This window comes from Nannobrachium achirus (genome assembly GCF_963921795.1).
Source record: "Nannobrachium achirus genome assembly, chromosome: 1".
NCBI lineage: Eukaryota > Metazoa > Chordata > Actinopteri > Myctophiformes > Myctophidae > Nannobrachium > Nannobrachium achirus.
Window position 1 is genome coordinate 79452312 of NC_137810.1, and position 15865 is coordinate 79468176.

The 15865-nt window shown below is 43.5% G+C and overlaps 1 protein-coding gene across 1 annotated transcript; it reads left to right on the forward strand.

Moving 5' to 3' along the window:
* Positions 1-581: 581 nt before the first annotated feature.
* LOC308290031 (lysine-specific demethylase 4A-like) lies at positions 582-9423 on the forward strand (the record flags this gene model as incomplete). Its single annotated transcript, XM_080731808.1, has 3 exons — positions 582-735; positions 1601-1677; positions 9353-9423. 3 exons carry the CDS (start codon positions 582-584, stop codon positions 9410-9412), a joined length of 291 nt encoding a protein of 96 aa, XP_080587934.1. The 3' UTR covers positions 9413-9423.
* Positions 9424-15865: the final 6442 nt, after the last annotated feature.

Here is a 15865-nt window from a genome sequence, read left to right on the forward strand (position 1 = left end):
TAAGGAGCACAGAGAGCAGCCAGACAGTGACAGACCAACGCATGCTCGCATGAACGTCTGGATGGATGTTTTATTTGATATACACGTCTACACACACACACACAGGTTTAGCGCTGAGAATCAAATGTGTGGCACACATCTCACACGTGCGTTCCAGAGCAGAGCAACAAGTCAATCACGCGTACAGTTCATGGCGGCGCTGCATTTGACCGTGTCGTCTCACGCATGATGGCCACATGGCCATTAGATGTATGCGTGCGTTAACACATGCGTTCGCCACAAACGCCTAATTAAACGCGTCCCCGTGTACCCCGCCTGGCCACTTAAATGAAGACACACAGATACGCGTGCCAGCGACGCCTACGTGTAAGCTATTAAATGCCATTGAAAAACTACAGGAGACGTCCATGCGTTCAGTACAACACAGATAAAATCGCATGCGTGCACGCATGCGATGCAATGCATTCGTGGCATGGAAAAGCCTCGATAGTGTGTGCGCGTGCGTGCGTGCGTGCGTGCGTGCGTGTGTGTGTGTGTGTGTGCAGACTGAAGACAACCCAGTGGTGGTCTCGGGGGGCTTCATGAGGACTAAACCACTGATCCCAGAGGTGTGTTTCACCACCATCACTGAGGAAGACTCTGAATGTGAGGACACGCCCCTCACCCCCCATCTGGAGGAAGATGGTACCAGCCTGCTGCTCAGCTGTTCACACTGCAACGTCCGAGTACACACCAGTATGTACGCACGCACGCACGCACGCACGCACGCACGCACGCACGCACGCACGCACGCACGCACGCACGCACGCACGCACACACACACACACACACACACACACACACGGCCATGGGCATCTGTAGCAGAGTGGTTAGTTGCGACCATCAGGTCGCAGTTATGGTACTATCAAAACCTCGACCGTCTGTCAGTCTGTCCGTCAGTCTGTCCTTCACACGTCACATCACACTTTTGCCCTAGTCATATCTCTGGCACCGTTGCACAGATCCATGCCAAACTTTGCACACACACTCCTTGGATGGCAAATCATAACCTCCATCATTTCTCACATGCCCCTCTTCTAGCGCCACCATCAGGCAGATTTTTGAACACTGGTCCTACAGATTTTGGCCTAAAATCACACTAAGCGGTACACACAGTATCTCTGAAGTCATCAACATGGATCTGCCCCATTTCCCATATTCCCTCCTGATCGGCTACGATGGGGCTTTTAAGCTGTGACATCATTTTGTAGGCAGAGGAGAACTCTGCCCCCAGAGCATTTTCTGTCCCTCGCTATTTCAACAGATCCGAGACAAAAATAACGACTAAAGTATAATTCTAACACTTTCCTTTCAACAACAAAGAGAAGAAAAATGGGTAAATAGTAAAAATAGTCAAAAGATTCGCGGAAACTGGGGGCAGAAATTCTCCTCTGCCTACAAAATGATGTCATACTTAACAGCCCCATTGCCTCCTAAAGTTTGTGTATGCGACCTGGCGGTCGCTTATCTCCCGATTAGGGAGTCTTAATGGTATGAATTAGTCCAGGGACCTTGTACCCGAGATCCTCACACAAGATGACTGTTGACTGTGTTTCTGCAGGTTGCTACGGCGTCAACCCGGCCGCCGTCACCAAGGAGTGGAAATGTGCTCGTTGCAAAGCCAACGCCATGACAGAGGTGAGTGTTGTTAGTGAGGAGGCAGAGCTAGCCTACTGTTTATTTGTATGATAAAAACATGACAGAGGTCAGTGTTGTTAGTGAGGAGGCAGAGCTAGCCTACCGTTTATTTGTATGATAAAAACATGACAGAGGTCAGTGTTGTTAGTGAGGAGGCAGAGCTAGCCTACCGTTTATTTGTATGATAAAAACATGACAGAGGTCAGTGTTGTTAGTGAGGAGGCAGAGCTAGCCTACCGTTTATTTGTATGATAAAAACATGACAGAGGTCAGTGTTGTTAGTGAGGAGGCAGAGCTAGCCTACCGTTTATTTGTATGATAAAAACATGACAGAGGTCAGTGTTGTTAGTGAGGAGGCAGAGCTAGCCTACTGTTTATTTGTATGATAAAAACATGACAGAGGTCAGTGTTGTTAGTGAGGAGGCAGAGCTAGCCTACCGTTTATTTGTATGATAAAAGCATAACAGAGGTCAGTGTTGTTAGTGACAGGGTTCCCACGGTCATGAAATTCCTGGAAATATTTTGAAATTAGAAAAATATTTTTCCAGTACTGGAAAAGTTTTGGAATTCATCAAGGGTCCTGGAAGGTCCTGGAAGAAATAGCTATGCATTGTCTTGGGTTATTGATTTTGTTAATACCTCTGAAATGACAAATTAAACATGGGCCAAATTGCTATTTTCACAATAGAACCGTGTTATACAGTACAAAATTCCTCAACTCTTAGTGCTCGTCAGGGTGCCGGGTCCCCAGTTAAAACATGATTATTTCGGGGGTCACGGCCTGAAAAGGTTGAGAACCACTGGCATACACTACCTGTCTTTGGGCATTGCGCATAGGAGTAAGTGACCTGTTATTGAGCTGAATTATTGTTATATAGTCCTGGAAAATTGGGTTAAATATTCTGGAAAAGTTTTGGAAATTAATTGGTAAAAATGTGTGGGAACCCTGTAGTGAGAAGGCAGAGCTAGCCTACCGTTTATTTGTATGATAAAAACATGACAGAGGTCAGTGTTGTTAGTGAGGAGGCAGAGCTAGCCTACCGTTTATTTGTATGATAAAAACATGACAGAGGTCAGTGTTGTTAGTGAGGAGGCAGAGCTAGCCTACCGTTTATTTGTATGATAAAAACATGACAGAGGTCAGTGTTGTTAGTGAGGAGGCAGAGCTAGCCTACCGTTTATTTGTATGATAAAAACATGACAGAGGTCAGTGTTGTTAGTGAGGAGGCAGAGCTAGCCTACCGTTTATTTGTATGATAAAAACATGACAGAGGTCAGTGTTGTTAGTGAGGAGGCAGAGCTAGCCTACCGTTTATTTGTATGATAAAAACATGACAGAGGTCAGTGTTGTTAGTGAGGAGGCAGAGCTAGCCTACCGTTTATTTGTATGATAAAAACATGACAGAGGTCAGTGTTGTTAGTGAGGAGGCAGAGCTAGCCTACCGTTTATTTGTATGATAAAAACATGACAGAGGTCAGTGTTGTTAGTGAGGAGGCAGAGCTAGCCTACTGTTTATTTGTATGATAAAAACATGACAGAGGTCAGTGTTGTTAGTGAGGAGGCAGAGCTAGCCTACTGTTTATTTGTATGATAAAAACATGACAGAGGTCAGTGTTGTTAGTGAGGAGGCAGAGCTAGCCTACCGTTTATTTGTATGATAAAAGCATAACAGAGGTCAGTGTTGTTAGTGACAGGGTTCCCACGGTCATGAAATTCCTGGAAATATTTTGAAATTAGAAAAATATTTTTCCAGTACTGGAAAAGTTTTGGAATTCATCAAGGGTCCTGGAAGGTCCTGGAAGAAATAGCTATGCATTGTCTTGGGTTTTTGATTTTGTTAATACCTCTGAAATGACAAATTAAACATGGGCCAAATTGCTATTTTCACAATAGAACCGTGTTATACAGTACAAAATTCCTCAACTCTTAGTGCTCGTCAGGGTGCCGGGTCCCCAGTTAAAACATGATTATTTCGGGGGTCACGGCCTGAAAAGGTTGAGAACCACTGGCATACACTACCTGTCTTTGGGCATTGCGCATAGGAGTAAGTGACCTGTTATTGAGCTGAATTATTGTTATATAGTCCTGGAAAATTGGGTTAAATATTCTGGAAAAGTTTTGGAAATTAATTGGTAAAAATGTGTGGGAACCCTGTAGTGAGAAGGCAGAGCTAGCCTACCGTTTATTTGTATGATAAAAACATGACAGAGGTCAGTGTTGTTAGTGAGGAGGCAGAGCTAGCCTACCGTTTATTTGTATGATAAAAACATGACAGAGGTCAGTGTTGTTAGTGAGGAGGCAGAGCTAGCCTACCGTTTATTTGTATGATAAAAACATGACAGAGGTCAGTGTTGTTAGTGAGGAGGCAGAGCTAGCCTACCGTTTATTTGTATGATAAAAACATGACAGAGGTCAGTGTTGTTAGTGAGGAGGCAGAGCTAGCCTACCGTTTATTTGTATGATAAAAACATGACAGAGGTCAGTGTTGTTAGTGAGGAGGCAGAGCTAGCCTACCGTTTATTTGTATGATAAAAACATGACAGAGGTCAGTGTTGTTAGTGAGGAGGCAGAGCTAGCCTACCGTTTATTTGTATGATAAAAACATGACAGAGGTCAGTGTTGTTAGTGAGGAGGCAGAGCTAGCCTACCGTTTATTTGTATGATAAAAACATGACAGAGGTCAGTGTTGTTAGTGAGGAGGCAGAGCTAGCCTACTGTTTATTTGTATGATAAAAACATGACAGAGGTCAGTGTTGTTAGTGAGGAGGCAGAGCTAGCCTACTGTTTATTTGTATGATAAAAACATGACAGAGGTCAGTGTTGTTAGTGAGGAGGCAGAGCTAGCCTACCGTTTATTTGTATGATAAAAGCATAACAGAGGTCAGTGTTGTTAGTGACAGGGTTCCCACGGTCATGAAATTCCTGGAAATATTTTGAAATTAGAAAAATATTTTTCCAGTACTGGAAAAGTTTTGGAATTCATCAAGGGTCCTGGAAGGTCCTGGAAGAAATAGCTATGCATTGTCTTTGGTTATTGATTTTGTTAATACCTCTGAAATGACAAATTAAACATGGGCCAAATTGCTATTTTCACAATAGAACCGTGTTATACAGTACAAAATTCCTCAACTCTTAGTGCTCGTCAGGGTGCCGGGTCCCCAGTTAAAACATGATTATTTCGGGGGTCACGGCCTGAAAAGGTTGAGAACCACTGGCATACACTACCTGTCTTTGGGCATTGCGCATAGGAGTAAGTGACCTGTTATTGAGCTGAATTATTGTTATATAGTCCTGGAAAATTGGGTTAAATATTCTGGAAAAGTTTTGGAAATTAATTGGTAAAAATGTGTGGGAACCCTGTAGTGAGAAGGCAGAGCTAGCCTACCGTTTATTTGTATGATAAAAACATGACAGAGGTCAGTGTTGTTAGTGAGGAGGCAGAGCTAGCCTACCGTTTATTTGTATGATAAAAACATGACAGAGGTCAGTGTTGTTAGTGAGGAGGCAGAGCTAGCCTACCGTTTATTTGTATGATAAAAACATGACAGAGGTCAGTGTTGTTAGTGAGGAGGCAGAGCTAGCCTACCGTTTATTTGTATGATAAAAACATGACAGAGGTCAGTGTTGTTAGTGAGGAGGCAGAGCTAGCCTACCGTTTATTTGTATGATAAAAACATGACAGAGGTCAGTGTTGTTAGTGAGGAGGCAGAGCTAGCCTACCGTTTATTTGTATGATAAAAACATGACAGAGGTCAGTGTTGTTAGTGAGGAGGCAGAGCTAGCCTACCGTTTATTTGTATGATAAAAACATGACAGAGGTCAGTGTTGTTAGTGAGGAGGCAGAGCTAGCCTACCGTTTATTTGTATGATAAAAACATGACAGAGGTCAGTGTTGTTAGTGAGGAGGCAGAGCTAGCCTACTGTTTATTTGTATGATAAAAACATGACAGAGGTCAGTGTTGTTAGTGAGGAGGCAGAGCTAGCCTACTGTTTATTTGTATGATAAAAACATGACAGAGGTCAGTGTTGTTAGTGAGGAGGCAGAGCTAGCCTACCGTTTATTTGTATGATAAAAGCATAACAGAGGTCAGTGTTGTTAGTGACAGGGTTCCCACGGTCATGAAATTCCTGGAAATATTTTGAAATTAGAAAAATATTTTTCCAGTACTGGAAAAGTTTTGGAATTCATCAAGGGTCCTGGAAGGTCCTGGAAGAAATAGCTATGCATTGTCTTTGGTTATTGATTTTGTTAATACCTCTGAAATGACAAATTAAACATGGGCCAAATTGCTATTTTCACAATAGAACCGTGTTATACAGTACAAAATTCCTCAACTCTTAGTGCTCGTCAGGGTGCCGGGTCGCCAGTTAAAACATGATTATTTCGGGGGTCACGGCCTGAAAAGGTTGAGAACCACTGGCATACACTACCTGTCTTTGGGCATTGCGCATAGGAGTAAGTGACCTGTTATTGAGCTGAATTATTGTTATATAGTCCTGGAAAATTGGGTTAAATATTCTGGAAAAGTTTTGGAAATTAATTGGTAAAAATGTGTGGGAACCCTGTAGTGAGAAGGCAGAGCTAGCCTACCGTTTATTTGTATGATAAAAACATGACAGAGGTCAGTGTTGTTAGTGAGGAGGCAGAGCTAGCCTACCGTTTATTTGTATGATAAAAACATGACAGAGGTCAGTGTTGTTAGTGAGGAGGCAGAGCTAGCCTACCGTTTATTTGTATGATAAAAACATGACAGAGGTCAGTGTTGTTAGTGAGGAGGCAGAGCTAGCCTACCGTTTATTTGTATGATAAAAACATGACAGAGGTCAGTGTTGTTAGTGAGGAGGCAGAGCTAGCCTACCGTTTATTTGTATGATAAAAACATGACAGAGGTCAGTGTTGTTAGTGAGGAGGCAGAGCTAGCCTACCGTTTATTTGTATGATAAAAACATGACAGAGGTCAGTGTTGTTAGTGAGGAGGCAGAGCTAGCCTACCGTTTATTTGTATGATAAAAACATGACAGAGGTCAGTGTTGTTAGTGAGGAGGCAGAGCTAGCCTACCGTTTATTTGTATGATAAAAACATGACAGAGGTCAGTGTTGTTAGTGAGGAGGCAGAGCTAGCCTACCGTTTATTTGTATGATAAAAACATGACAGAGGTCAGTGTTGTTAGTGAGGAGGCAGAGCTAGCCTACCGTTTATTTGTATGATAAAAACATGACAGAGGTCAGTGTTGTTAGTGAGGAGGCAGAGCTAGCCTACCGTTTATTTGTATGATAAAAACATGACAGAGGTGAGTGTTGTTAGTGAGGAGGCAGAGCTAGCCTACCGTTTATTTGTATGATAAAAACATGACAGAGGTCAGTGTTGTTAGTGAGGAGGCAGAGCTAGCCTACCGTCTATTTGTATGATAAAAACATGACAGAGGTCAGTGTTGTTAGTGAGGAGGCAGAGCTAGCCTACCGTTTATTTGTATGATAAAAACATGACAGAGGTCAGTGTTGTTAGTGAGGAGGCAGAGCTAGCCTACCGTTTATTTGTATGATAAAAACATGACAGAGGTCAGTGTTGTTAGTGAGGAGGCAGAGCTAGCCTACCGTTTATTTGTATGATAAAAACATGACAGAGGTCAGTGTTGTTAGTGAGGAGGCAGAGCTAGCCTACCGTTTATTTGTATGATAAAAACATGACAGAGGTCAGTGTTGTTAGTGAGGAGGCAGAGCTAGCCTACCGTTTATTTGTATGATAAAAACATGACAGAGGTCAGTGTTGTTAGTGAGGAGGCAGAGCTAGCCTACCGTTTATTTGTATGATAAAAACATGACAGAGGTCAGTGTTGTTAGTGAGGAGGCAGAGCTAGCCTACCGTTTATTTGTATGATAAAAACATGACAGAGGTGAGTGTTGTTAGTGAGGAGGCAGGGCTAGCCTACTGTTTATTTGTATGATAAAAACATAACAGAGGTCAGTGTTGTTAGTGAGGAGGCAGAGCTAGCCTACCGTTTATTTGTATGATAAAAACATAACAGAGGTCAGTGTTGTTAGTGAGGAGGCAGAGCTAGCCTACCGTTTATTTGTATGATAAAAACATAACAGAGGTCAGTGTTGTTAGTGAGGAGGCAGAGCTAGCCTACCGTTTAACTCAAGGATCCACAGAAGTGGAAGAAGCAGCACACCAAAATGAAAATGCAAGACAGGCTCAGATCAGTGTTCCATTTGAATCTGAAGGCTAACGCGTTTCGGCACGAAGCCTTCTTCAGGGCAAGTGAAAAGTGATACATACAGTGTGAATCCATTTTTATAGGATACAAACCAGTAAGACTCCACAAATAGGGCAAAAATGTGTTTTTCCAAAATCTTCCTGATCCATGTTGATGACATGAGTGTAGACATACTGTGTAGTGATTTTCGTGATTTTAGGGCAAAATCTGTAGGAGCAGTGTCCAAAAATGTGTTTTTAAAAATCGGCCTGAAGGTGGCGCTATATGGGACAGATTCATGTTGATGGGATGAGTGTAGACATACTGTGTAGGGATTTGCGTGATTTTAGGGCAAAAACTGTAGGAGCAGTGTCCAAAAATGTGTTTTAAAAATCGGCCTGAAGGTGGCGCTAGAAGAGGGCCATGTGAGAAATGAGGGGTGGGGTCTCCGCGTTGCCTTGGCGGACGAATAGGTACCGGCCCCGGCTCTCCCGGACACTCCTAGCCCGAGTTACGGCATTTTATGTGAGCTGCAGTGGAGGGGGTCCTCCACTGGGGGCGCCACCACTTTTGCATCCGTTCTGGAGTACCAGGAGTGGGTGGTCCCCAGGAATTCCCCGTGAGCAGCCCCGTTGGGGTGGTCATTTGGTCATTTTTGCACATTTGGTCATTTTTTACACCTGGGGGACCCCCAGGGACCTGGGGGTCCCTGGACCTCCGGGGGTCCTTGGAGGTTGTAGTTTGGCAGGTAAGGAGTGTGTGTGCAAAATTTGGCATGGATGGGGGCAACGGCTGTGGAGATATGAGCAGGGCAAAAGTGTGACGTGTGACGTGTGACAGACGGACAGACGGACGGACGGACAGCCGGTGGAGGTTTTGATAGTAAATGCGACCTACGGTCGCAATAATCATCCCCACCTGCGTAGGGGGGAGGTGCTAGCTTAAAGTACTCAATTACTAATTACATAGAATTCTCTAGGATCTCCTTTTAGTTGACCGTGTACCAGTGAACTGTACCATCATGAAACTGTACCTTTTTCTATGCAAACTTCTAATAAAGTCTTCAATCAATCAATCAATCAATCAATCAATCAAGTTCCAATATGTTCACAATGTTTGCCTCTTTCTTACGTACTATTTGACAATTTAGATACTTACACTGTATGTTGGGTCTGTTTACTGTTGAGGGAGAAAACAATGTTGCACACTAAGATAATCATCTGGGGACCCCCCAAAATAATTTGGGGGTTCTGACCCCCACTTTTGGGAACCACTGAGTTACAGTATACATGTTTGTATTAACCAGAAAAAATAAGAAAATGTGAATCGCTCAGGACTTAAACACAAAAGTCAAATAAAAAATGAGCACTTGTATTGTTGAATGTTTGAATGATTTTTGATGTAACATTATCGTGTCAGTATGGCTGTTAAATAATGAGTGGAGCAGAGTTAATACACAGTGTCTCCTGTTTACAGAAATGTTGTTTATGTTCGCTGAGGGGCGGGGCCTTGCAGAGAGCCAATAACAACAAGTAAGTACATCCTCCTAATTTGGCTGAGGTTAGAAGAGACACGTGCTGAGATGTCCTCTGCGTAGCTTTGTGGTCGAGGTCAGTGCAGTTTCCATACCAGGCAGGGGTAGTCATTGCGAGTCGCATTTACAATGAAAACATGCAGCTCATGTGCGTCAGTCAGTCACGCCTCATGTCACGCTCCATGTATGGCCGAGCCAAAATTAATTTCGAAGTGACCGTAGTATCACAGTTTAGTAACGCTTGTCTTTTATTGTTGCTTGACTGTCAGCTCTGACATCACTGTACTGTGATGTCAGAGGAACCACACTAACAGAGGATCCCTTTTATGCCCATATATGGAGATCTGATGTCATCAATATTATGCCCATATCTGTGAATGCCAATATATATACCTATCAGTCTAACCTCGGCCACATCGGCCACATACGTTCCCTTTTATGCCCATATATGGATATCACTGTCTGTAGAACCAGCCACACTGGTTAGACTGACACGTATAGTCTATAGCAGGGATGGGCAATTATCTTTTCCATGGGGCCACATGAACAACAGAAAATATTGTGGAAGGCTGGCCAAAAGGCAGTGCTCCCCGCAAGATGTGCTCCCTGCAAACTAAACACACAGCTTTACCTCCAACTTCAGTAAATAAATACTTAGCAGTCCAATTTTTGTTGAAAACCCGGCATTCGGCATCAACATTTTTTTTTAGCCACTTTAGACTTTTGATGGGTAAGGTAAGGCAGGTTGTCTTGATGTGTGACCAGTCTGACCACCTGCTTGTTATTGAGTCAACATCCAATGATGCTGATGTACGCATTGCGTCCATATGTACGTGAATAAAAAACTTCAAAATAAAAGCAATGCAGCTTTAGTCCATGCATGAGGTAAAAATAGAAAATGTGTTTATTTTGTAATTTGCCATTAACCCTACACAGGCCGGTCAGAGTGAACCAAAGGGCCGCATATGGCCCCTGGGCGTACAATGCCCAGGTCTGGTCTATAGGTTAGAAAAGGTCGCTTTTCACCCTTAGGTGTCTTACTAGTGGTATGTACTGTATTGTGCTGTATGTTCCAGGTGGGTACATGTTAGTCCCCCCAGGAATCCGCGATTCCGCGATCGCAGAATTTTTCGCGGAATTCGCGACCACCCGCGGATTTCTCGGCCGTTCGCGGACTTTTCTGACGTCCGCGGAATAGCGGTCGCGAGTGGCAGCAGAGCGGCGGGAGTAGTCATTACTACTATTATAAAACAATGTGTACATGGTCTGGCAAGTGGCCACTTCATACAGAGCCTGGGGAATAGCTTAGCTTCCCTCCTGCTAGTTGCACTGACGCTGTATTGGTCCGGTCCCACATTCGTTCCTGACAGAAACTGTGTCCTGAACTATAGTTCCTCTCTGCCTCTATAATGCTAATGCAGAAGAGAATAAATAAATATTACACCCATACTAGGTAGTAGGTAGGCTATCCTCTAAAATGTGGTTACTATGGGCATTGGTTAATTTGCATGACAATATAGTCTTTGCAACAGAAAGTAATTATTAAAAACAATAACAATTAAAAAAATAATAGATTTAATATTAGATTTTTATTCTCAAAAATGATTATTTGATTATTCTAACCACTAATTACAATTAATTGTAGCTATTTCATGAAGGGTTTTACTTGATTATTAGAACTATATCATTTTTAGCTTGATAACTGGTCATTTTAGGTTGTTTATTAATGTCCGCGGAATCAAGAATTGTTCACCACAGAATTCCGCAGAATCAGGATTGTTCTCCGCGGAATCAAGAATTTTTCTCCGCGGATTCCTGGGGGGACTAACATGTCATGTGTATGTGTTGTGCTGTATGTTACAGGTGGGTACATGTCATGTGTATGTGTTGTGCTGTATGTTACAGGTGGGTACATGTCATGTGTATGTGTTGTGCTCAGTGGCGAAAATTCAGGTCCCCAGGTACGGGGGTCCGATTTGGACCGGCCCAGCCCACAACGGCCCACTTCGGTCTCATTCGCCGGCGCCGCAGGCGCCGGCCGAAAAATCGGATCGGGTCGGGTTGGATCGGCCGAAAATTCGGTTCGGTTTGGGTTTCTGTGTGCATTTCCAGGTCGGTTCTGGTGTGTAATAATGAGTTGGCAACTTGGCACACAGCGCAGCATGTACATACGTGCACACTACACACAGACAGTCACACACACACACACACACACACACACACACACACACACAGGAGTTGGAAAGCGTTTCTTGTAGGCTGTTTTTGGTGAGAAGACACCTCAACACTTAATATACAACAGCCTCACACACCACAGACACATGTTCAAAACCAGACGGAAATAACTGACCACTGCATAACTCACATCAAGTTCAAATTCACACGCAAAGACCATGCAGCCAAAACTAAAGCACTATCATTGTAACACAACGCACACAGCAACACAGTGCTGGCACTGTGCGTAAAGACGCAGAGTGGAGAGCTGCTTAGACATGCCCAAGTGGTGCCCAACAAATTTACCAAAGGCACAATGCAATAGAATAGAATAATAAACTACTTGTTTATATATCCTACCTTATTGAATGAGCATCCGTCGCAGTGCGCGGTGCACAAAACGTGATAAGCGGCCACGGGCCATCGTATGGAATGATACAATCCGAAACGGGTGGCAGCAGTGCGCTATTCTCCGCGAGACCGCGACCAGGTCGATGATGAGTCTCTTTTTCCATTGCCATAAAGCTCCGTGTTCATCATCATCATCATCATCACCACCTATTCCTTCTTGGGCCGCGGCCGTTCCAACGTTGTTTCGGGCGGCCGAGCTTCTAGTAATAATAATGCACTGTCCTCCACCTCCAGTGTCCAGCGCCGGGCTCTGATAGCTCCACTTCCCCGACAATAGGTGACTTTGGCTGTGGGTAGACCATCCGATGTAGACAGCACTACTGGCCGGTAGCGACGCCTCCTCGTCCTCGCTGACAAAATAATTATTTTCAGTAGGCTGCTGCTGGGCTGCATCTGCCTCCAGATATTTTCGTTTTTTATCTCTTACTTTCTCCGCAATTTGCACGCACGGTTGAGCACTGGTCCCATCTTCTATCCCGCCACCAACGGGTTTTAACGGGTTACGTTGACGTACGGAGCAAACCACTTGAGCAGGGGGAATGAAGTCTCTACCTAACCTCCCTCTACCAGTCACTATCACTTCACCACCCCCCCTTAATAAAAATGTACAATGGACCGGGCCGGCCCAGTTGTCTCTATTAGGGCTAGGGTTGGGTATCGTCAGCGATACTTTTAATGGTATCGATTCACTGAACCGATACTATCGAGTATCGGTTCACGTAAAAACGAACGATACCTTGTTTCGATACTTTTGAATGCACCCCTTGCCGGTCGCATCTGTAACAGTTGGGCTACTGAAGGTTTAATGACTGCTTTAGTAGGCTACACTCGTTACTGTGAAAATTGCAGCAAATAGCCTATAATGTTTATTATTATGATAATGATCCAACGTCTATAAAATAGCCCATAGAAAAAGGGAAATAATAATCATAATAATAATAATGAATGAAAAGTATCGAAAATCGTATCGAAAAAGGTATCGTATCGATTCCCAGGTATCGAAAAAGGTATCGTATCGATTAAAAGGTGAACGATACCCATCCCTAATTAGGGCCGATGGGTGGTGAGACTGGTGACTGCGTGTCGGCCAGACCGGCCAGTCCGGGCCCGGGGTTGTGCGCACATATATTATATAATTTGCAAAATACCCAGCGTAGCATTTGGGAAGGCACAGCCTACCCTGGCCTTATTAAGCCTCTTCTAGCGTCCGCGTGGTCCTAGTGCCGGCCCCATTTGAGGCTTTTTTCCTCTCCTTTTTGGATTTCAGCGTCGCGGCAGCCCAACTGGTGGTCCGCGGCCCACGGGGGACAAAACGTACGTGTCCCCGGCCGTTTTTACGCCGCTGCCTACAGCTGACAAAGAAACAAGCATGAACTGTTGTTTGAACTTCAGCCACGTTTTACTGCTAGAAGGCAAGCCCATTTTATTACAAGTGCTTATGAACATCTTATAATCGATAAGTGTTCACAATGCTATTATTAAGACTTATTTAGCCTCATTCACATTTAATGAGATTAATGAGCATCTTTTAAGGACTTACAAGTGCCTTGTTAACTGTTAATAGAATATATTAATGTTGGTAGTTATAAAAAAAAAACACCATTTAAAAAATGCTGTGGATTTGAAAAAAAAAGACAAAGCTTGTTTCCATTGCGGTTCACTCTGAGACAACAACATGTAACAAACAACTGTAAAAAAAATCGTTAATGGCAAATAATGTTAATTAATGCTTATTACAAGCACCTTATAACCCTCAACTGTTAATGGTATTATTATCAACATGTATTCATATTTGTTTGGAGACGTATTTGTAAGAAAAACAACAAAGACACACCACGTTTCATGTAGTATTAAGTAACATGTTGTATACTGTAGGTGCAGTGATACGTTGAAACAGAAGAACAGCACACACTCAGTGTAGCTTCATTTACATACTTTTAATGATCAACATGTTGACAAGTGGTCTTCATCAGGTGTGTAGGCTGCTGTACAAACATTGACAGTGGTTTTAATGATGAAGGTTTTGAACAGTGGTCTTCATCAGGGTGTGTAGACCCCCCCCCACCCTGACAAGCACTTGGAATTGTAGGAGTTGAGGCGTTACATTTAGTTTGACTCTGTTAAACATATAAATGTATATACAACGTGTTGTGAGCTTGTAGATCAGCTGTTTTCACAATATCTGCCTCTTTCTTGGGTAATATTTTACAATTTGGCAAAGGTTTGACCATTTTTATAGCATTGTTTGTGAATAGATTTTGATGCAGTAATGGTCAAAAGTAATTTGTGTCCAGATACACGTACAGTATACGGCATGTTGATTTGTTTACCGTTGAGTGAGAAAACAATGTTGCACATTAAGCAAATCATCTGGGGACCCCCTGGGGTTCCTGACCCACAGTTTGAGAACCATTGGTCTATCTGGGTGCGTCTCCACCAGCTGAAGTGAGGAAAACATCACAGAACATGAATGTGTGTGTGTGCCTGTTCACCGCTTGACCTGGTGGTCCCAGCAGGTGGGCTGCAGGTCCTCGTTGACACCACATTTAACCCTGTGTGTGCTGCTGACGTACTAATGACACACCTGCTGCTGGGACTCTGCTCCCACATCAGCACACATCACAGCTGCACAGTTCTCACTCTGATGAGTTGGACAGTTTTAGTCTGTCTTTATACTGCAGGATGTGTTGGAGCTGAGAACTCTTAACTCCTCTCTGCATTCCTCTGTGAGGTCGTTGGCCACCAACCTGAAACACATGAACACAACTAAGAGAATGGAGAATAGAACATGATCATTTGCATATCCATGAAGCAAACAGAAGCTGAAAACACAGACATTATTAAAGTTATATGAGTCTCCGATCTACTATGTGGTGTGTGTGTGTGTGTGTGTGTGTGTGTGCGTGCATGCGAATATGCGTGTGCAGGAATGATCAAGTATCCCTCACTGCATCGTGCAGAACGGGGGCGTGGCGGGATCACTTACGGCCTGTATAGAGACACACGGGCGCCTACAAATATGGCCGTCCTATTGTGATAGCGACCCCACTTCGGGTAAGGGAGAACGGTGCACTGCAAGCCAGCCCATAGAAAGTCATTGCAATTCAGCTGTGGTTAGCCTAATATTAAAATAATCCTACACGAACTGCAGACTATCTTGATTTGAATAAAAATATGTTTCCAGATGTATGGCCTGACCCTGACAACATATCTTCTTGTTTTCTAAATACATGATGTGTGTCACATTTAATTTGCCACTTGAATGGATTACCCATAATGTTAACAGAGAAGAGGGGAAACGGCAGACACAGAACCTGTCGCTTTTCAGTGACATCACTGTCTTTACTGCTGTGCGTTTATGAGCGCCGACTTTGAAGATCCCGACCTTTTCAACTACAGAGTGGATTCTCCAGGTTAGTATTAATCCAAAAATAACCTGCAAGACTCCGTTTGGAAAAGGCGAGATGCGATCATTTCCCAAAAATAAACAGCCTAATTATACATGAGAGACGAGCGTATCTGGGTATAGAAAACCTCAAGGGATGCGTCCATGACGTGTGTACCATGCGACCACCTAAACTTAAGATTTCCAATGCTAGCACTTTTGACTCACAGATGAAGTATATTAAAGTATATTGTAGGTAGTGTATCAAGATGACAGATATGCCACTTTAAAAAGGCAAAATTAAACTCATGGGACACTTTATTAGAACACAAAAAAAATCGCTAATGCCTCAGTAGTCAACCACTGAAATTATGATATTTCACGATGCCTCTCATTGGGATTGCATTGGCAGCTGCAGTTCACCGTTCATCCTTACCCGAAGTCG